Source organism: Heptranchias perlo, chromosome 8 (assembly GCF_035084215.1).
Source record: "Heptranchias perlo isolate sHepPer1 chromosome 8, sHepPer1.hap1, whole genome shotgun sequence".
In the NCBI taxonomy this organism is placed as follows: domain Eukaryota; kingdom Metazoa; phylum Chordata; class Chondrichthyes; order Hexanchiformes; family Hexanchidae; genus Heptranchias; species Heptranchias perlo.
In genome coordinates, this window is record NC_090332.1 from 57,253,206 (window position 1) to 57,277,732 (window position 24,527).

The following is a 24,527-nucleotide window of genomic DNA, read 5'->3' on the forward strand; positions in this document are numbered from 1 at the left end:
AATCCCAGACAGTGTGTTGCTCTGTACCATCCAATCCCAGACATTGTGATATTATTTGCATCCAAACCCAGAAAGTGTGATACTCTGTACCATCCAATCCCAGACAGTGTGATGCTCTGTACCATCCAATCCCAGAAAGTGTGATACTCTGTACCATCCAATCCCAGACAGTGTGATGCTCTGTACCATCCAATCCCAGAAAGTGTGATACTCTGTACCATCCAATCCCAGACAGTGTGATGCTCTGTGCCATCAAATACCACAGACAATTAGATACACTGTAGCATCACATCACAGGTACTGTGTCCGGCTCGTTCACAGGTACTGTGTCCGGCTCGATCACAGGCACGGTGTCAGGCTCGATCACAGGCACAGTGTCAGGGTCGATCACAGGCACGGTGTCAGGCTCGATCACAGGTACTGTGTCAGGCTCGATCACAGGCACAATGTCAGGCTCGATCACAGGTACTGTGTCCGGCTCGATCACAGGTACTGTGTCAGGCTCGATCACAGGCACAATGTCAGGCTTGATCACAGGTACTGTGTCCGGCTCGATCACAGGTACTGTGTCCGACTCGATCACAGGCACAGTGTCAGGCTCGATCACAGGCACAGTGTCAGGGTCGATCATAGGCACAGTGTCAGGCTCGATCACAGGCACAGTGTCAGGTTCGATCAAAGGCACAGTGTCAAGCTCGATCACAGGCACGGTGTCAGGCTCGATCACAGGCACAGTGTCAGGCTAGATCACAGGCACAGTCTCAGGCTCGAACACAGGCACAGTATCAGGCTGGATCACAGACATAATGTCAGGCTCGATCACAGGCATGGTGTCAGGCTCAATCACAGACACAGTGTTAGGCTCAATCACAGGCATAATTTCAGGCTCGATCACAGGCACGGTGTCATGCTGGATCACAGGCACAATGTCAGGCTTGATCACAGGCACAATGTCAGGCTCGATCACAGGTACTATGTCAGGCTCGATCACAAGCACAGCATCAGGGTCGATCATAGGCACAGTGTCAGGCTCGAACAAAGGCACAGTGTCAGGCTCGATCAAAGGCACAGTGTCTGGCTCGATCACATGCACGGTGTCTGGCTCGATCACAGGCACGGTGTCAGGCTCGATCACAGGTACTGTATCAGGCTCGTTCACAGGCACGGTGTCAGGCTCGATCAGAGGCACAATGTCAGGTTCGATCACAGGCACAGTATCAGGCTTAATCACGCACACGGTGTCAGGCTTGATCACAGACATAATGTCAGGCTTGATCACAGGCACAGTGTCAGGCTCGAACACAGGTACGGTATCAGGCTCGATCACAGACACAGTGTCAGGCTCGATCAGAGGCACAATGACAGGTTCGATCACAGGCACAGTATCAGGCTTAATCACACACACGGTGTCAGGCTTGATCACAGACATAATGTCAGGCTCGATCACAGGCACAGTCTCAGGCTCGAACACAGGCACAGTATCAGGCTTGATCACAGACATAATGCCAGGCTCGATCACAGGCACGGTATCAGGCTCGATCACAGACACAGTGTTAGGCTCAATCACAGGCATAACATCAGGCTCATTCACACACACGGTGTCAGGCTCGATCACAGGCACGGTGTCAGGCTCGAGCACACACATGGTGTCAGGCTCGATCACAGGCACTGTGTCAGGCTCGTTCACAGGCACAGTGTCAGGCTTGATCACAGGCACTGTGTCAGGCTCGATCACAGGCACCGTGTCAGGCTTGATCACACACACGGTGTCAGGCTCAATCACAGGCACTGTGTCAGGCTCGATCACACACACGGTGTCAGGCTCGAGCACACACACGTTGTCAGGCTCGATCACAGGCACTGTGTCAGGCTCGTTCACAGGCACAGTGTCAGGCTCGATCACAGGCACAGTGTCAGGCTCGATCACAGACACAGTGTCAGGCTCGATCAGAGGCACTGTGTCAGGCTCGAGCACAGGCACTGTGTCAGGCTCGATCACACACACGGTGTCAGGCTCGATCTCAGGCACTGTGTCAGGCTCGATTACACACACGGTGTGAGGCTCGATCACAGGCACTGTGCAGGCTCGATCACAGGCACTGTGTCAGGCTCGATCACACACACACGGTGTCAGGGTCGAACACACGCACGGTGTCAGGCTCGATCACACACACAATGTCAGGCTCGATCACAGGCACGGTGTCAGGCTCGATTGCACACACGGTGTCAGGCTCAATCACAGGCACGGTGTCAGGCTCGATCACAGGCACTATGTCAGGCTCGATCACAGGCATAATGTCAGGCTCAATCACAGGCACAGTCTCAGGCTCGAACACAGGCACAGCATCAGGCTTGATCACAGACATAATGTCAGGCTCGATCACAGGCACGGTGTCAGGCTCGATCACAGGCATGGTATCAGGCTTGATCACAGACATAATGTCAGGCTCGATCACAGGCACAGTGTCAGGCTCGAACACAGGCACGGTATCAGGCTCGATCACAGACACGGTGTTAGGCTCAATCACAGGCATAACATCAGGCTCGATCACACACGGTGTCAGGCTCGATCACACACACGGTGTCAGGCTCAATCACAGGCAGTGTGTCAGGCTCGATCACAGGCACAGTGTCATGCTCGAACACAAGTACGGTATCAGGCTCGATCACAGACACAGTGTCAGGCTCGATCAGAGGCACAATGTCAGGTTCAATCACAGGCACAGTATCAGGCTTAATCACACACACGGTGTCAGGCTTGATCACAGACAGAATGTCAGGCTCTATCACAGGCACAGTCTCAGGCTCGAACACAGGCACAGTATCAGGCTTGATCTCAGACATAATGTCAGGCTCGATCACAGACACTGTGTCAGGCTCGATCACAGGCACAGTGTCAGGCACGAACACAGGCACAGTGTCATGCTCGATCACAGGCACGGTATCAGGCTCGATCACAGACACAGTGTTAGGCTCAATCACAGGCATAACGTAAGGCTCATTCACAGGCACGGTGTCAGGCTCGATCACAGGCACAGTGTCAGGCTCGAACACAGGCACGGTATCAGGCTCGATCTCAGGCACTGTGTTCGGCTCAATCACAGGCATAACATCAGGCTCGTTCACACACACGGTGTCAGGCTCGATCACACACACGGTGTCAGGCTCGAGCACACACACGGTGTCAGGCTTGATCACAGGCACTGTGTCACGCGTGTTCACAGGCACAGTGTCAGGCTCGATCACAGGCACAGTGTCAGGCTCTATCACAGGCACAGTGTCAGGCTCGATCACAGGCACTGTGTCAGGCTCGATCACAGGCACTGTGTCAGGCTCGATCACACACACGTCTCAGGCTCGATCACAGGCACCGTGTCAGGCTCAATCTCAGGCACTGTGTCAGGCTTGATCACACACATGGCGTCAGTCTTGATCACAGGCACGGTGTCAGGCTCGATCACAGGCACTGTGTCAGGCTCGATCACACACACGGTGTCAGGCTCGATCACACACACGGTGTCAGGCTCGATCACAGGCACTGTGTGAGGCTCGATCACAGGCACGGTGTCAGGCTCGATCACAGGCACAGTGTCAGGCTCGATCACACACACTGTGTCAGGCTCGATTACACACACGGTGTGAGGCTCGATCACAGGCACGGTGTCAGGCTCGATCACAGGCACTGTGTCAGGCTCGATCACACACACACGGTGTCAGGCTCGATCACACACACGGTGTCAGGCTCGATCACACACATGATGTCAGGCTTGATCACAGACATAATGTCAGGCTCGATCACAGGCACAGTCTCAGGCTCGAACACAGGCACAGTATCAGGCTTGATCACAGGCATAACGTCAGGCTCGTTCACAGGCACGGTGTCAGGCTCGAACACAGGCACGGTATCAGGCTCGATCACAGACACAGTGTTAGGTTCAATCACAGGCATAACATCAGGCTCGTTCACACACACGGTGTCAGGCTCAATCACAGGCACTGTGTCAGGCTCGATCACACACACGGTGTCAGGCTCGAGCACACACACGGTGTCAAGCTCAATCACAGGCACTGTGTCAGGCTCGATCACAGGCACAGTGTCAGGCTCGATCACAGGCACTGTGTCAGGCTCGATCACAGGCACTGTGTCAGGCTCGATCACAGGCACTGTGTCAGGCTCGATCACACACACGTCGCAAGCTCGATCACAGGCACCGTGTCAGGCTTGATCACACACACGGTGTCAGGCTCGATCTCAGGCACGGTGTCAGGCTCGATCACAGGCACGGTGTCAGGCTCTATTGCACACACGGTGTCAGGCTCAATCACAGGCACAGTGTCAGGCTCGTTCACAGGCACTATGTCAGGCTCGATCACAGGCATAATGTCAGGCTCGATCACAGGCACAGTCTCAGGCTCGATCACAGGCACGGTGTCAGGCTCGATCACAGGCACGGTGTCAGGCTCTATTGCACACACGGTGTCAGGCTCAATCAGAGGCACAGTGTCAGGCTCGTTCACAGGCACTATGTCAGGCTCGATCACAGGCATAATGTCAGGCTCGATCACAGGCACAGTCTCAGGCTCGATCACAGGCACGGTATCAGGCTCGTTCACAGGCACGGTATCAGGCTCGATCACAGACACGGTGTTAGGCTCAATCAGATGCATAATATCAGGCTCGTTCACACACATGGTGTCAGGTTCGATCACAGGCACTGTGTCAGGCTCGATCACACATATGGTGTCAGGCTCGATCACACACACGGTGTCAGGCTCGATCACACACACGGTGTCAGGCTTGATCACAGGCAGTGTGTCAGGCTCGATCGCAGGCACAATGTCAGGTTCGATCACAGGCACAGTATCAGGCTTAATCACACACACGGTGTCAGTCTTGATCACAGACATAATGTCAGGCTTGATCACAGGCACTGTGTCAGGCTCGATTACACACACGGTGTGAGGCTCGATCACAGGCACTGTGCAGGCTCGATCACAGGCACTGTGTCAGGCTCGATCACACACACACGGTGTCAGGGTCGAACACACGCACGGTGTCAGGCTCGATCACACACACAATGTCAGGCTCGATCACAGGCACAGTCTCAGGCTCGAACACAGGCACAGTATCAGGCTTGATCACAGACATAATGCCAGGCTCGATCACAGGCACGGTATCAGGCTCGATCACAGACACAGTGTTAGGCTCAATCACAGGCATAACATCAGGCTCATTCACACACACGGTGTCAGGCTCGATCACAGGCACGGTGTCAGGCTCGAGCACACACATGGTGTCAGGCTCGATCACAGGCACTGTGTCAGGCTCGTTCACAGGCACAGTGTCAGGCTTGATCACAGGCACTGTGTCAGGCTCGATCACAGGCACCGTGTCAGGCTTGATCACACACACGGTGTCAGGCTCAATCACAGGCACTGTGTCAGGCTCGATCACACACACGGTGTCAGGCTCGAGCACACACACGTTGTCAGGCTCGATCACAGGCACTGTGTCAGGCTCGTTCACAGGCACAGTGTCAGGCTCGATCACAGGCACAGTGTCAGGCTCGATCACAGACACAGTGTCAGGCTCGATCAGAGGCACTGTGTCAGGCTCGAGCACAGGCACTGTGTCAGGCTCGATCACACACACGGTGTCAGGCTCGATCTCAGGCACTGTGTCAGGCTCGATTACACACACGGTGTGAGGCTCGATCACAGGCACTGTGCAGGCTCGATCACAGGCACTGTGTCAGGCTCGATCACACACACACGGTGTCAGGGTCGAACACACGCACGGTGTCAGGCTCGATCACACACACGATGTCAGGCTCGATCACAGGCACGGTGTCAGGCTCGATTGCACACACGGTGTCAGGCTCAATCACAGGCACGGTGTCAGGCTCGATCACAGGCACTATGTCAGGCTCGATCACAGGCATAATGTCAGGCTCAATCACAGGCACAGTCTCAGGCTCGAACACAGGCACAGCATCAGGCTTGATCACAGACATAATGTCAGGCTCGATCACAGGCACGGTGTCAGGCTCGATCACAGGCATGGTATCAGGCTTGATCACAGACATAATGTCAGGCTCGATCACAGGCACAGTGTCAGGCTCGAACACAGGCACGGTATCAGGCTCGATCACAGACACGGTGTTAGGCTCAATCACAGGCATAACATCAGGCTCGATCACACACGGTGTCAGGCTCGATCACACACATGGTGTCAGGCTCAATCACAGGCAGTGTGTCAGGCTCGATCACAGGCACAGTGTCATGCTCGAACACAAGTACGGTATCAGGCTCGATCACAGACACAGTGTCAGGCTCGATCAGAGGCACAATGTCAGGTTCAATCACAGGCACAGTATCAGGCTTAATCACACACACGGTGTCAGGCTTGATCACAGACAGAATGTCAGGCTCTATCACAGGCACAGTCTCAGGCTCGAACACAGGCACAGTATCAGGCTTGATCTCAGACATAATGTCAGGCTCGATCACAGACACTGTGTCAGGCTCGATCACAGGCACAGTGTCAGGCACGAACACAGGCACAGTGTCATGCTCGATCACAGGCACGGTATCAGGCTCGATCACAGACACAGTGTTAGGCTCAATCACAGGCATAACGTAAGGCTCATTCACAGGCACGGTGTCAGGCTCGATCACAGGCACAGTGTCAGGCTCGAACACAGGCACGGTATCAGGCTCGATCTCAGGCACTGTGTTCGGCTCAATCACAGGCATAACATCAGGCTCGTTCACACACACGGTGTCAGGCTCGATCACACACACGGTGTCAGGCTCGAGCACACACACGGTGTCAGGCTTGATCACAGGCACTGTGTCACGCGTGTTCACAGGCACAGTGTCAGGCTCGATCACAGGCACAGTGTCAGGCTCTATCACAGGCACAGTGTCAGGCTCGATCACAGGCACTGTGTCAGGCTCGATCACAGGCACTGTGTCAGGCTCGATCACACACACGTCTCAGGCTCGATCACAGGCACCGTGTCAGGCTCAATCTCAGGCACTGTGTCAGGCTTGATCACACACATGGCGTCAGTCTTGATCACAGGCACGGTGTCAGGCTCGATCACAGGCACTGTGTCAGGCTCGATCACACACACGGTGTCAGGCTCGATCACACACACGGTGTCAGGCTCGATCACAGGCACTGTGTCAGGCTCGATCACAGGGACTGTGTGAGGCTCGATCACAGGCACGGTGTCAGGCTCGATCACAGGCACAGTGTCAGGCTCGATCACACACACTGTGTCAGGCTCGATTACACACACGGTGTGAGGCTCGATCACAGGCACGGTGTCAGGCTCGATCACAGGCACTGTGTCAGGCTCGATCACACACACACGGTGTCAGGCTCGATCACACACACGGTGTCAGGCTCGATCACACACATGATGTCAGGCTTGATCACAGACATAATGTCAGGCTCGATCACAGGCACAGTCTCAGGCTCGAACACAGGCACAGTATCAGGCTTGATCACAGGCATAACGTCAGGCTCGTTCACAGGCACGGTGTCAGGCTCGATCACAGGCATGGTATCAGGCTTGATCACAGACATAATGTCAGGCTCGATCACAGGCACAGTGTCAGGCTCGAACACAGGCACGGTATCAGGCTCGATCACAGACACAGTGTTAGGTTCAATCACAGGCATAACATCAGGCTCGTTCACACACACGGTGTCAGGCTCAATCACAGGCACTGTGTCAGGCTCGATCACACAAACGGTGTCAGGCTCGAGCACACACACGGTGTCAAGCTCAATCACAGGCACTGTGTCAGGCTCGATCACAGGCACAGTGTCAGGCTCGATCACAGGCACTGTGTCAGGCTCGATCACAGGCACTGTGTCAGGCTCGATCACAGGCACTGTGTCAGGCTCGATCACACACACGTCGCAAGCTCGATCACAGGCACCGTGTCAGGCTTGATCACACACACGGTGTCAGGCTCGATCTCAGGCACGGTGTCAGGCTCGATCACAGGCACGGTGTCAGGCTCTATTGCACACACGGTGTCAGGCTCAATCACAGGCACAGTGTCAGGCTCGTTCACAGGCACTATGTCAGGCTCGATCACAGGCATAATGTCAGGCTCGATCACAGGCACAGTCTCAGGCTCGATCACAGGCACGGTGTCAGGCTCGATCACAGGCACGGTGTCAGGCTCTATTGCACACACGGTGTCAGGCTCAATCAGAGGCACAGTGTCAGGCTCGTTCACAGGCACTATGTCAGGCTCGATCACAGGCATAATGTCAGGCTCGATCACAGGCACAGTCTCAGGCTCGATCACAGGCACGGTATCAGGCTCGTTCACAGGCACGGTATCAGGCTCGATCACAGACACGGTGTTAGGCTCAATCAGAGGCATAATATCAGGCTCGTTCACACACATGGTGTCAGGTTCGATCACAGGCACTGTGTCAGGCTCGATCACACATATGGTGTCAGGCTCGATCACACACACGGTGTCAGGCTCGATCACACACACGGTGTCAGGCTTGATCACAGGCAGTGTGTCAGGCTCGATCGCAGGCACAATGTCAGGTTCGATCACAGGCACAGTATCAGGCTTAATCACACACACGGTGTCAGTCTTGATCACAGACATAATGTCAGGCTTGATCACAGGCACTGTGTCAGGCTCGATTACACACACGGTGTGAGGCTCGATCACAGGCAATGTGCAGGCTCGATCACAGGCACTGTGTCAGGCTCGATCACACACACACGGTGTCAGGGTCGAACACACGCACGGTGTCAGGCTCGATCACACACACGATGTCAGGCTCGATCACAGGCACGGTGTCAGGCTCGATTGCACACACGGTGTCAGGCTCAATCACAGGCACGGTGTCAGGCTCGATCACAGGCACTATGTCAGGCTCGATCACAGGCATAATGTCAGGCTCAATCACAGGCACAGTCTCAGGCTCGAACACAGGCACAGCATCAGGCTTGATCACAGACATAATGTCAGGCTCGATCACAGGCACGGTGTCAGGCTCGATCACAGGCATGGTATCAGGCTTGATCACAGACATAATGTTAGGCTCGATCACAGGCACAGTGTCAGGCTCGAACACAGGCACGGTATCAGGCTCGATCACAGACACGGTGTTAGGCTCAATCACAGGCATAACATCAGGCTCGATCACACACGGTGTCAGGCTCGATCACACACACGGTGTCAGGCTCAATCACAGGCAGTGTGTCAGGCTCGATCACAGGCACAGTGTCATGCTCGAACACAAGTACGGTATCAGGCTCGATCACAGACACAGTGTCAGGCTCGATCAGAGGCACAATGTCAGGTTCAATCACAGGCACAGTATCAGGCTTAATCACACACACGGTGTCAGGCTTGATCACAGACAGAATGTCAGGCTCTATCACAGGCACAGTCTCAGGCTCGAACACAGGCACAGTATCAGGCTTGATCTCAGACATAATGTCAGGCTCGATCACAGACACTGTGTCAGGCTCGATCACAGGCACAGTGTCAGGCACGAACACAGGCACAGTGTCATGCTCGATCACAGGCACGGTATCAGGCTCGATCACAGACACAGTGTTAGGCTCAATCACAGGCATAACGTAAGGCTCATTCACAGGCACGGTGTCAGGCTCGATCACAGGCACAGTGTCAGGCTCGAACACAGGCACGGTATCAGGCTCGATCTCAGGCACTGTGTTCGGCTCAATCACAGGCATAACATCAGGCTCGTTCACACACACGGTGTCAGGCTCGATCACACACACGGTGTCAGGCTCGAGCACACACACGGTGTCAGGCTTGATCACAGGCACTGTGTCACGCGTGTTCACAGGCACAGTGTCAGGCTCGATCACAGGCACAGTGTCAGGCTCTATCACAGGCACAGTGTCAGGCTCGATCACAGGCACTGTGTCAGGCTCGATCACAGGCACTGTGTCAGGCTCGATCACACACATGTCTCAGGCTCGATCACAGGCACCGTGTCAGGCTCAATCTCAGGCACTGTGTCAGGCTTGATCACACACATGGCGTCAGTCTTGATCACAGGCACGGTGTCAGGCTCGATCACAGGCACTGTGTCAGGCTCGATCACACACACGGTGTCAGGCTCGATCACACACACGGTGTCAGGCTCGATCACAGGCACTGTGTCAGGCTCGATCACAGGGACTGTGTGAGGCTCGATCACAGGCACGGTGTCAGGCTCGATCACAGGCACAGTGTCAGGCTCGATCACACACACTGTGTCAGGCTCGATTACACACACGGTGTGAGGCTCGATCACAGGCACGGTGTCAGGCTCGATCACAGGCACTGTGTCAGGCTCGATCACACACACACGGTGTCAGGCTCGATCACACACACGGTGTCAGGCTCGATCACACACATGATGTCAGGCTTGATCACAGACATAATGTCAGGCTCGATCACAGGCACAGTCTCAGGCTCGAACACAGGCACAGTATCAGGCTTGATCACAGGCATAACGTCAGGCTCGTTCACAGGCACGGTGTCAGGCTCGATCACAGGCATGGTATCAGGCTTGATCACAGACATAATGTCAGGCTCGATCACAGGCACAGTGTCAGGCTCGAACACAGGCACGGTATCAGGCTCGATCACAGACACAGTGTTAGGTTCAATCACAGGCATAACATCAGGCTCGTTCACACACACGGTGTCAGGCTCAATCACAGGCACTGTGTCAGGCTCGATCACACACACGGTGTCAGGCTCGAGCACACACACGGTGTCAAGCTCAATCACAGGCACTGTGTCAGGCTCGATCAAAGGCACAGTGTCAGGCTCGATCACAGGCACTGTGTCAGGCTCGATCACAGGCACTGTGTCAGGCTCGATCACAGGCACTGTGTCAGGCTCGATCACACACACGTCGCAAGCTCGATCACAGGCACCGTGTCAGGCTTGATCACACACACGGTGTCAGGCTCGATCTCAGGCACGGTGTCAGGCTCGATCACAGGCACGGTGTCAGGCTCTATTGCACACACGGTGTCAGGCTCAATCACAGGCACAGTATCAGGCTCGTTCAGAGGCACTATGTCAGGCTCGATCACAGGCATAATGTCAGGCTCGATCACAGGCACAGTCTCAGGCTCGATCACAGGCACGGTGTCAGGCTCGATCACAGGCACGGTGTCAGGCTCTATTGCACACACGGTGTCAGGCTCAATCAGAGGCACAGTGTCAGGCTCGTTCACAGGCACTATGTCAGGCTCGATCACAGGCATAATGTCAGGCTCGATCACAGGCACAGTCTCAGGCTCGATCACAGGCACGGTATCAGGCTCGTTCACAGGCACGGTATCAGGCTCGATCACAGACACGGTGTTAGGCTCAATCACAGGCATAATATCAGGCTCGTTCACACACATGGTGTCAGGTTCGATCACAGGCACTGTGTCAGGCTCGATCACACATATGGTGTCAGGCTCGATCACACACACGGTGTCAGGCTCGATCACACACACGGTGTCAGGCTTGATCACAGGCAGTGTGTCAGGCTCGATCGCAGGCACAATGTCAGGTTCGATCACAGGCACAGTATCAGGCTTAATCACACACACGGTGTCAGTCTTGATCACAGACATAATGTCAGGCTTGATCACAGGCACAGTGTCAGGCTCGAACACAGGTACGGTATCAGGCTCGATCACAGACACAGTGTCAGGCTCGATCAGAGGCACAATGTCAGGTTCGATCACAGGCACAGTATCAGGCTTAATCACACACACGGTGTCAGGCTTGATCACAGACATAATGTCAGGCTCGATCACAGGCACAGTCTCAGGCTCGAACACAGGCAAGGAATCAGGCTCGATCACAGACACAGTGTTCGGCTCAATCACAGGCATAACATCAGGCTCGTTCACACACACGGTGTCAGGCTCGATCACACACACGGTGTAAGGCTCGAGCACACACACGGTGTCAGGCTCGATCACAGGCACTGTGTTAGGCTCGATCACAGGCACTGTGTCAGGCTCGATCACACACACGTCTCAGGCTCGATCACAGGCACCGTGTCAGGCTTGATCACACACACTGTGTCAGGCTCAATCTCAGGCACTGTGTCAGGCTTGATCACACACATGGCGTCAGGCTTGATCACAGGCACGGTGTCAGGCTCGATCACAGGCACTGTGTCAGTCTCGATCACAGGGACTGTGTGAGGCTCGATCACAGGCACGGTGTGAGGCTCGATCACAGGCACGGTGTCAGGCTCGATCACAGGCACTGTGTCAGGCTCGATCACACACACACGGTGTCAGGCTCGATCACACGCACGGTGTCAGGCTCGATCACACACATGATGTCAGGCTTGATCACAGACATAATGTCCGGCTCGATCACAGGCACAGTCTCAGGCTCGATCACAGGCACAGTGTCAGGCTCGATCACAGGCACGGTATCAGGCTCGATCACAGACACAGTGTTAGGTTCAATCACAGGCATAACATCAGGCTCGTTCACAGGCACGGTATCAGGCTCGATCACAGACACGGTGTTAGGCTCAATCACAGGCATAAGATCAGGCTCGTTCACACACACGGTGTCAGGCTCGATTACACACACGGTGTGAGGCTCGATCACAGGCACGGTGTCAGGCTCGATCACAGGCACTGTGTCAGGCTCGATCACACACACACGGTGTCAGGCTCGATCACACACACGGTGTCAGGCTCGATCACACACATGATGTCAGGCTTGATCACAGACATAATGTCAGGCTCGATCACAGGCACAGTCTCAGGCTCGAACACAGGCACAGTATCAGGCTTGATCACAGGCATAACGTCAGGCTCGTTCACAGGCACGGTGTCAGGCTCGATCACAGGCATGGTATCAGGCTTGATCACAGACATAATGTCAGGCTTGATCACAGGCACAGTGTCAGGCTCGAACACAGGCACGGTATCAGGCTCGATCACAGACACAGTGTTAGGTTCAATCACAGGCATAACATCAGGCTCGTTCACACACACGGTGTCAGGCTCAATCACAGGCACTGTGTCAGGCTCGATCACACACACGGTGTCAGGCTCGAGCACACACACGGTGTCAAGCTCAATCACAGGCACTGTGTCAGGCTCGATCAAAGGCACAGTGTCAGGCTCGATCACAGGCACTGTGTCAGGCTCGATCACAGGCACTGTGTCAGGCTCGATCACAGGCACTGTGTCAGGCTCGATCACACACACGTCGCAAGCTCGATCACAGGCACCGTGTCAGGCTTGATCACACACACGGTGTCAGGCTCGATCTCAGGCACGGTGTCAGGCTCGATCACAGGCACGGTGTCAGGCTCTATTGCACACACGGTGTCAGGCTCAATCACAGGCACAGTGTCAGGCTCGTTCACAGGCACTATGTCAGGCTCGATCACAGGCATAATGTCAGGCTCGATCACAGGCACAGTCTCAGGCTCGATCACAGGCACGGTGTCAGGCTCGATCACAGGCACGGTGTCAGGCTCTATTGCACACACGGTGTCAGGCTCAATCAGAGGCACAGTGTCAGGCTCGTTCACAGGCACTATGTCAGGCTCGATCACAGGCATAATGTCAGGCTCGATCACAGGCACAGTCTCAGGCTCGATCACAGGCACGGTATCAGGCTCGTTCACAGGCACGGTATCAGGCTCGATCACAGACACGGTGTTAGGCTCAATCACAGGCATAATATCAGGCTCGTTCACACACATGGTGTCAGGTTCGATCACAGGCACTGTGTCAGGCTCGATCACACATATGGTGTCAGGCTCGATCACACACACGGTGTCAGGCTCGATTACACACACGGTGTCAGGCTTGATCACAGGCAGTGTGTCAGGCTCGATCGCAGGCACAATGTCAGGTTCGATCACAGGCACAGTATCAGGCTTAATCACACACACGGTGTCAGTCTTGATCACAGACATAATGTCAGGCTTGATCACAGGCACAGTGTCAGGCTCGAACACAGGTACGGTATCAGGCTCGATCACAGACACAGTGTCAGGCTCGATCAGAGGCACAATGTCAGGTTCGATCACAGGCACAGTATCAGGCTTAATCACACACACGGTGTCAGGCTTGATCACAGACATAATGTCAGGCTCGATCACAGGCACAGTCTCAGGCTCGAACACAGGCAAGGAATCAGGCTCGATCACAGACACAGTGTTCGGCTCAATCACAGGCATAACATCAGGCTCGTTCACACACACGGTGTCAGGCTCGATCACACACACGGTGTAAGGCTCGAGCACACACACGGTGTCAGGCTCGATCACAGGCACTGTGTTAGGCTCGATCACAGGCACTGTGTCAGGCTCGATCACACACACGTCTCAGGCTCGATCACAGGCACCGTGTCAGGCTTGATCACACACACTGTGTCAGGCTCAATCTCAGGCACTGTGTCAGGCTTGATCACACACATGGCGTCAGGCTTGATCACAGGCACGGTGTCAGGCTCGATCACAGGCACTGTGTCAGTCTCGATCACAGGGACTGTGTGAGGCTCGATCACAGGCACGGTGTGAGGCTCGATCACAGGCACGGTGTCAGGCTCGATCACAGGCACTGTGTCAGGCTCGATCACACACACACGGTGTCAGGCTCGATCACACGCACGGTGTCAGGCTCGATCACACACATGATGTCAGGCTTGATCACAGACATAATGTCCGGCTCGATCACAGGCACAGTCTCAGGCTCGATCACAGGCACAGTGTCAGGCTCGATCACAGGCACGGTATCAGGCTCGATCACAGACACAGTGTTAGGTTCAATCACAGGCATAACATCAGGCTCGTTCACAGGCACGGTATCAGGCTCGATCACAGACACGGTGTTAGGCTCAATCACAGGCATAAGATCAGGCTCGTTCACACACACGGTGTCAGGCTCAATCACAGGCACTGTGTCAGGCTCGATCACACACACGGTGTCAGGCTCGAGTACACACACGGTGTCAAGCTCGATCACAGGCACTGTGTCAGGCTCGATCACAGGCACAGTGTCAGGCTCGATCACAGGCACTGTGTCAGGCTCGATCACAGGGACTGTGTGAGGCTCGATCACAGGCACGGTGTCAGGCTCGATCACAGGCACAGTGTCAGGCTCGATCACACACACTGTGTCAGGCTCGATTACACACACGGTGTGAGGCTCGATCACAGGCACTGTGTCAGGCTCGATCACACACACACGGTGTCAGGCTCGATCACACACACGGTGTCAGGCTCGATCACACACATGATGTCAGGCTTGATCACAGACATAATGTCAGGCTCGATCACAGGCACAGTCTCAGGCTCGAACACAGGCACAGTATCAGGCTTGATCACAGGCATAACGTCAGGCTCGTTCACAGGCACGGTGTCAGGCTCGAACACAGGCACGGTATCAGGCTCGATCACAGACACAGTGTTAGGTTCAATCACAGGCATAACATCAGGCTCGTTCACACACACGGTGTCAGGCTCAATCACAGGCACTGTGTCAGGCTCGATCACACACACGGTGTCAGGCTCGAGCACACACACGGTGTCAAGCTCAATCACAGGCACTGTGTCAGGCTCGATCACAGGCACAATGTCAGGCTCGATCACAGGCACTGTGTCAGGCTCGATCACAGGCACTGTGTCAGGCTCGATCACAGGCACTGTGTCAGGCTCGATCACACACACGTCGCAAGCTCGATCACAGGCACCGTGTCAGGCTTGATCACACACACGGTGTCAGGCTCGATCTCAGGCACGGTGTCAGGCTCGATCACAGGCACGGTGTCAGGCTCTATTGCACACACGGTGTCAGGCTCAATCACAGGCACAGTGTCAGGCTCGTTCACAGGCACTATGTCAGGCTCGATCACAGGCATAATGTCAGGCTCGATCACAGGCACAGTCTCAGGCTCGATCACAGGCACGGTGTCAGGCTCGATCACAGGCACGGTGTCAGGCTCTATTGCACACACGGTGTCAGGCTCAATCAGAGGCACAGTGTCAGGCTCGTTCACAGGCACTATGTCAGGCTCGATCACAAGCATAATGTCAGGCTCGATCACAGGCACAGTCTCAGGCTCGATCACAGGCACGGTGTCAGGCTCGATCACAGGCATGGTATCATGCTTGATCACCGACATAATGTCAGGCTCGATCACAGGCACAGTGTCAGGCTCGAACACAGGCACGGTATCAGGCTCGATCACAGACACAGTGTTAGGTTCAATCACAGGCACGGTATCAGGCTCGTTCACAGGCACGGTATCAGGCTCGATCACAGACACGGTGTTAGGCTCAATCACAGGCATAATATCAGGCTCGTTCACACACATGGTGTCAGGTTCGATCACAGGCACTGTGTCAGGCTCGATCACACATATGGTGTCAGGCTCGATCACACACACGGTGTCAGGCTCGATCACACACACGGTGTCAGGCTTGATCACAGGCAGTGTGTCAGGCTCGATCGCAGGCACAATGTCAGGTTCGATCACAGGCACAGTATCAGGCTTAATCACACACACGGTGTCAGTCTTGATCACAGACATAATGTCAGGCTTGATCACAGGCACAGTGTCAGGCTCGAACACAGGTACGGTATCAGGCTCGATCACAGACACAGTGTCAGGCTCGATCAGAGGCACAATGTCAGGTTCGATCACAGGCACAGTATCAGGCTTAATCACACACACGGTGTCAGGCTTGATCACAGACATAATGTCAGGCTCGATCACAGGCACAGTCTCAGGCTCGAACACAGGCAAGGAATCAGGCTCGATCACAGACACAGTGTTCGGCTCAATCACAGGCATAACATCAGGCTCGTTCACACACACGGTGTCAGGCTCGATCACACACACGGTGTAAGGCTCGAGCACACACACGGTGTCAGGCTCGATCACAGGCACTGTGTTAGGCTCGATCACAGGCACTGTGTCAGGCTCGATCACACACACGTCTCAGGCTCGATCACAGGCACCGTGTCAGGCTTGATCACACACACTGTGTCAGGCTCAATCTCAGGCACTGTGTCAGGCTTGATCACACACATGGCGTCAGGCTTGATCACAGGCACGGTGTCAGGCTCGATCACAGGCACTGTGTCAGTCTCGATCACAGGGACTGTGTGAGGCTCGATCACAGGCACGGTGTGAGGCTCGATCACAGGCACGGTGTCAGGCTCGATCACAGGCACTGTGTCAGGCTCGATCACACACACACGGTGTCAGGCTCGATCACACGCACGGTGTCAGGCTCGATCACACACATGATGTCAGGCTTGATCACAGACATAATGTCCGGCTCGATCACAGGCACAGTCTCAGGCTCGATCACAGGCACAGTGTCAGGCTCGATCACAGGCACGGTATCAGGCTCGATCACAGACACAGTGTTAGGTTCAATCACAGGCATAACATCAGGCTCGTTCACAGGCACGGTATCAGGCTCGATCACAGACACGGTGTTAGGCTCAATCACAGGCATAAGATCAGGCTCGTTCACACACACGGTGTCAGGCTCAATCACAGGCACTGTGTCAGGCTCGATCACACACACGGTGTCAGGCTCGAGTACACACACGGTGTCAAGCTCGATCACAGGCACTGTGTCAGGCTCGATCACAGGCACAGTGTCAGGCTCGATCACAGGCACAGTCTCAGGCTCGATCACAGGCACGGTGTCAGGCTCGATCACAGGCATGGTATCATGCTTGATCACCGACATAATGTCAGGCTCGATCACAGGCACAGTGTCAGGCTCGAACACAGGCACGGTATCAGGCTCGATCACAGACACAGTGTTAGGTTCAATCACAGGCACGGTATCAGGCTCGTTCACAGGCACGGTATCAGGCTCGATCACAGACACGGTGTTAGGCTCAATCACAGGCATAATATCAGGCTCGTTCACACACATGGTGTCAGGTTCGATCACAGGCACTGTGTCAGGCTCGATCACACATATGGTGTCAGGCTCGATCACACACACGGTGTCAGGCTCGATCACACACACGGTGTCAGGCTTGATCACAGGCAGTGTGTCAGGCTCGATCGCAGGCACAATGTCAGGTTCGATCACAGGCACAGTATCAGGCTTAATCACACACACGGTGTCAGTCTTGATCACAGACATAATGTCAGGCTTGATCACAGGCACAGTGTCAGGCTCGAACACAGGTACGGTATCAGGCTCGATCACAGACACAGTGTCAGGCTCGATCAGAGGCACAATGTCAGGTTCGATCACAGGCACAGTATCAGGCTTAATCACACACACGGTGTCAGGCTTGATCACAGACATAATGTCAGGCTCGATCACAGGCACAGTCTCAGGCTCGAACACAGGCAAGGAATCAGGCTCGATCACAGACACAGTGTTCGGCTCAATCACAGGCATAACATCAGGCTCGTTCACACACACGGTGTCAGGCTCGATCACACACACGGTGTAAGGCTCGAGCACACACACGGTGTCAGGCTCGATCACAGGCACTGTGTTAGGCTCGATCACAGGCACTGTGTCAGGCTCGATCACACACACGTCTCAGGCTCGATCACAGGCACCGTGTCAGGCTTGATCACACACACTGTGTCAGGCTCAATCTCAGGCACTGTGTCAGGCTTGATCACACACATGGCGTCAGGCTTGATCACAGGCACGGTGTCAGGCTCGATCACAGGCACTGTGTCAGTCTCGATCACAGGGACTGTGTGAGGCTCGATCACAGGCACGGTGTGAGGCTCGATCACAGGCACGGTGTCAGGCTCGAGCACAGGCACTGTGTCAGGCTCGATCACACACACACGGTGTCAGGCTCGATCACACGCACGGTGTCAGGCTCGATCACACACATGATGTCAGGCTTGATCACAGACATAATGTCCGGCTCGATCACAGGCACAGTCTCAGGCTCGATCACAGGCACAGTGTCAGGCTCGATCACAGGCACGGTATCAGGCTCGATCACAGACACAGTGTTAGGTTCAATCACAGGCATAACATCAGGCTCGTTCACAGGCACGGTATCAGGCTCGATCACAGACACGGTGTTAGGCTCAATCACAGGCATAAGATCAGGCTCGTTCACACACACGGTGTCAGGCTCAATCACAGGCACTGTGTCAGGCTCGATCACACACACGGTGTCAGGCTCGAGTACACACACGGTGTCAAGCTCGATCAAAAGCACTGTGTCAGGCTCGATCACAGGCACAGTGTCAGGCTCGATCACAGGCACTGTGTCAGGCTCGATCACAGGGACTGTGTGAGGCTCGATCACAGGCACGGTGTCAGGCTCGATCACAGGCACAGTGTCAGGCTCGATCACACACACTGTGTCAGGCTCGATTACACACACGGTGTGAGGCTCGATCACAGGCACTGTGTCAGGCTCGATCACACACACACGGTGTCAGGCTCGATCACACACACGGTGTCAGGCTCGATCACACACATGATGTCAGGCTTGATCACAGACATAATGTCAGGCTCGATCACAGGCACAGTCTCAGGCTCGAACACAGGCACAGTATCAGGCTTGATCACAGGCATAACGTCAGGCTCGTTCACAGGCACGGTGTCAGGCTCGAACACAGGCACGGTATCAGGCTCGATCACAGACACAGTGTTAGGTTCAATCACAGGCATAACATCAGGCTCGTTCACACACACGGTGTCAGGCTCAATCACAGGCACTGTGTCAGGCTCGATCACACACACGGTGTCAGGCTCGAGCACACACACGGTGTCAAGCTCAATCACAGGCACTGTGTCAGGCTCGATCACAGGCACAATGTCAGGCTCGATCACAGGCACTGTGTCAGGCTCGATCACAGGCACTGTGTCAGGCTCGATCACAGGCACTGTGTCAGGCTCGATCACACACACGTCGCAAGCTCGATCACAGGCACCGTGTCAGGCTTGATCACACACACGGTGTCAGGCTCGATCTCAGGCACGGTGTCAGGCTCGATCACAGGCACGGTGTCAGGCTCTATTGCACACACGGTGTCAGGCTCAATCACAGGCACAGTGTCAGGCTCGTTCACAGGCACTATGTCAGGCTCGATCACAGGCATAATGTCAGGCTCGATCACAGGCACAGTCTCAGGCTCGATCACAGGCACGGTGTCAGGCTCGATCACAGGCACGGTGTCAGGCTCTATTGCACACACGGTGTCAGGCTCAATCAGAGGCACAGTGTCAGGCTCGTTCACAGGCACTATGTCAGGCTCGATCACAAGCATAATGTCAGGCTCGATCACAGGCACAGTCTCAGGCTCGATCACAGGCACGGTGTCAGGCTCGATCACAGGCATGGTATCATGCTTGATCACCGACATAATGTCAGGCTCGATCACAGGCACAGTGTCAGGCTCGAACACAGGCACGGTATCAGGCTCGATCACAGACACAGTGTTAGGTTCAATCACAGGCACGGTATCAGGCTCGTTCACAGGCACGGTATCAGGCTCGATCACAGACACGGTGTTAGGCTCAATCACAGGCATAATATCAGGCTCGTTCACACACATGGTGTCAGGTTCGATCACAGGCACTGTGTCAGGCTCGATCACACATATGGTGTCAGGCTCGATCACACACACGGTGTCAGGCTCGATCACACACACGGTGTCAGGCTTGATCACAGGCAGTGTGTCAGGCTCGATCGCAGGCACAATGTCAGGTTCGATCACAGGCACAGTATCAGGCTTAATCACACACACGGTGTCAGTCTTGATCACAGACATAATGTCAGGCTTGATCACAGGCACAGTGTCAGGCTCGAACACAGGTACGGTATCAGGCTCGATCACAGACACAGTGTCAGGCTCGATCAGAGGCACAATGTCAGGTTCGATCACAGGCACAGTATCAGGCTTAATCACACACACGGTGTCAGGCTCGATCACAGGCACTGTGTCAGGCTCGATCACACACACGTCTCAGGCTCGATCACAGGCACCGTGTCAGGCTTGATCACACACACAGTGTCAGGCTCAATCTCAGGCACTGTGTCAGGCTTGATCACACACATGGCGTCAGGCTTGATCACAGGCACGGTGTCAGGCTCGATCACAGGCACTGTGTCAGTCTCGATCACAGGGACTGTGTGAGGCTCGATCACAGGCACGGTGTGAGGCTCGATCACAGGCACGGTGTCAGGCTCGATCACAGGCACTGTGTCAGGCTCGATCACACACACACGGTGTCAGGCTCGATCACACGCACGGTGTCAGGCTCGATCACACACATGATGTCAGGCTTGATCACAGACATAATGTCAGGCTCGATCACAGGCACAGTCTCAGGCTCGATCACAGGCACAGTGTCAGGCTCGATCACAGGCACAGTCTCAGGCTCGATCACAGGCACAGTCTCAGGCTCGATCACAGGCACAGTGTCAGGCTCGATCACAGGCACGGTATCAGGCTCGATCACAGACACAGTGTGAGGTTCAATCACAGGCATAACATCAGGCTCGTTCACAGGCACGGTATCAGGCTCGATCACAGACACGGTGTTAGGCTCAATCACAGGCATAAGATCAGGCTCGTTCACACACACGGTGTCAGGCTCAATCACAGGCACTGTGTCAGGCTCGATCACACACACGGTGTCAGGCTCGAGTACACACACGGTGTCAAGCTCGATCACAGGCACCGTGTCAGGCTCGATCACAGGCACAGTGTCAGGCTCGATCACAGGCACTGTGTCAGGCTCGATCACAGGCACTGTGTCAGGCTCGATCACAGGCACAGTGTCAGGCTCGATCACAGGCACTGTGTCAGGCTCGATCACACACACGTCTCAGGCTCGATCACAGGCACAGTGTCAGGCTCGATCACAGGCACTGTGTCAGGCTCGATCACACACACGTCTCAGGCTCGATCACAGGCACCGTGTCAGGCTCGATCACACACACGATGTCAGGCTCGATCACAGGCACGGTGTCAGGCTCTATTGCACACACGGTGTCAGGCTCAATCACTGGCACAGTGTCAGGCTCGATCACAGGCAATATGTCAGGCTCGATCACAGGCATAATGTCAGGCTCGATCACAGGCTCAGTCTCAGGCTCGATCACAGGCACGGTGTCAGGCTCGATCACAGGCATGGTATCAGGCTTGATCACAGACATAATGTCAGGCTCGATCACAGGCACAGTGTCAGGCTCGAACACAGGCACGGTATCAGGCTCGATGACAGACACAGGCATAACATAAGAACATAAGAACATAAGAAATTGGAGCAGGAGTAGGCCAATCGGCCCCTCGAGCCTGCTCCGCCATTCAATAAGATCATGGCTGATCTGATCCCAACCACAAATCTAAAGAACACAAGAAGTCGGAGCAGGACCCGGCCACATAGCCCCTGGGCCCTCTCCGCCACCCACAGGGCATTGACCGATCCGAACTCAGCTTCATGTCCAATTTCCTGCCCGCTCCCCATAACCCCTAATTCCCTTTACTTCTAGGAAACTGTCTATTTCTGTTTTAAATTTATCTAATGATGTAGCTTCCACAGCTTCCTGGGGCAGCAAATTCCACAGACCTACCACCCTCTGAGTGAAGAAGTTTCTCCTCATCTCAGTTTTGAAAGAGCAGCCCCTTATTCTAAGATTATGCCCCCTAGTTCTAGTTTCACCCATCTTTGGGAACATCCTTACTGCATCCACCCGATCAAGACCCTTCACAATCTTATATGTTTCAATAAGATCGCCTCTCATTCTTCTGAACTCCAATGAGTAGAGTCCCAATCTACTCAACCTCTCCTCATATGTCCGCCCCCTCATCCCCGGGATTAACCGAGTGAACCTTCTTTGTACTGCCTCGAGAGCAAGTATGTCTTTTCTTAAGTATGGAGACCAAAACTGTATGCAGTATTCCAGGTGCGGTCTCACCAATACCTTATATAACTGCAGCAATACCTCCTTGTTTTTATATTCTATCCCCCTAGCAATAAAAGCCAACATTCCGTTGGCCTTCTTGATCACCTGCTGCACCTGCATACCAACTTTTTGATTTTCTTGCACTAGGACCCCCAGATCCCTTTGTACTGCAGTACTTTCCAGTCTCTCGCCATTAAGAAAATAACTTGCTCTCTGATTTTTCCTGCCAAAGTGCATAACCTCACATTTTCCAATATTATATTGCATCTGCCAAATCTCCGCCCACTCACCCAGCCTGTCTATATCCCCTTGCAGGTTTTTTATGTCCTCCTCACTCTCTACTTTCCCTCCCATCTTTGTATCATCTGCAAATTTTGATATGTTGCACTCGGTCCCCTCCTCCAAATCGTTAATATAGATTGTAAAGAGTTGGGGACCCAGCACCGACCCCTGTGGAACACCACTGGTTACTGGTTGCCAGTCCGAAAATGAACCATTTATCCCAACTCTCTGCTTCCTGTTCGATAACCAATCCTCCACCCATGCCAGAATATTACCCCCAATCCCGTGATTTTTTATCTTAAGTAATAATCTTTTATGTGGCACCTTGTCGAATGCCTTCTGGAAGTCTAAATACACTATGTCCACTGGTTCCCCTTTATCCACCCTATACGTTATATCCTCGAAGAACTCAAGCAAATTTGTCAGACATGACTTCCCCTTCATAAAGCCATGCTGACTTTGTCCTATTAAATTATGCTTATCTAAATGTTCCGTTACTGTCTCCTTAATAATAGACTCCAAAATTTTACCCACCACAGATGTTAAGCTAACTGGCCTATAATTTCCAGCCTTCTGCCTACTACCCTTTTTAAATAACGGTGTTACATTAGCAGTTTTCCAATCTGCCGGGACCTCTCCTGAGTCCAGGGAATTTTGGAAAACTATCACCAAAGCAGCCACAATCCCTACTGCCACTTCCCTCAAGACCCTCAGATGGAAGCCATCAGGTCCAGGGGATTTATCCGCCTTGAGTCCCATTATTTTACTGAGTAGCATCTCCTGAGTGATTTTAATCGTATTTAGCTCCTCCCCCCCGAGAGTCCCCTGTTTGTCCAGTGTTGGGATATTCTTAGTGTCCTCTACTGTAAAGACTGAAACAAAATATTTGTTCAGCATTTTTGCCATCTCCATGTTTCCCACCATTAATTTCCCGGTCTCATCCTCTAAGGGACCTATGTTTGCCTTAGCCACCCTTTTTCTTTTTATATAACTATAGAAACTCTTGCTATCTGTTTTTATATTTTTTGCTAATTTCTTTTCATAATCTAACTTCCCTTTCTTAATCAATCCTTTAGTTACTTTTTGCTGTCTTTTGAAGAATTCCCAATCTTCTATCCTCCCACTAAGTTTGGCTACCTTATATGTCCTTGTTTTTAGTCGATTTCTTTACTTAGCCACGGATGGCTGTCATTTCTTTTACACCCTTTTTTCCTCAGTGGAATATATTTATTTTGAAAGTTGTAAAATAACTCCCTAAATGAACACCACTGCTCATGTACCGTCTTACCCTTTAATCTATTT

At 53.8% G+C, this 24,527-nt stretch overlaps 1 protein-coding gene across 1 annotated transcript in view; it reads right to left on the reverse strand.

Moving 5' to 3' along the window:
* Positions 1-286: 286 nt before the first annotated feature.
* Positions 287-24,527, reverse strand: part of LOC137324830 (calphotin-like) — an 85,323-nt gene continuing 61,082 nt past the window's right edge. Inside the window, exon 10 of the mRNA XM_067989557.1 lies at positions 287-646. Coding sequence (XP_067845658.1) covers positions 287-646 — 360 coding nt within the window. The remainder of the gene's footprint in view (positions 647-24,527) is intronic.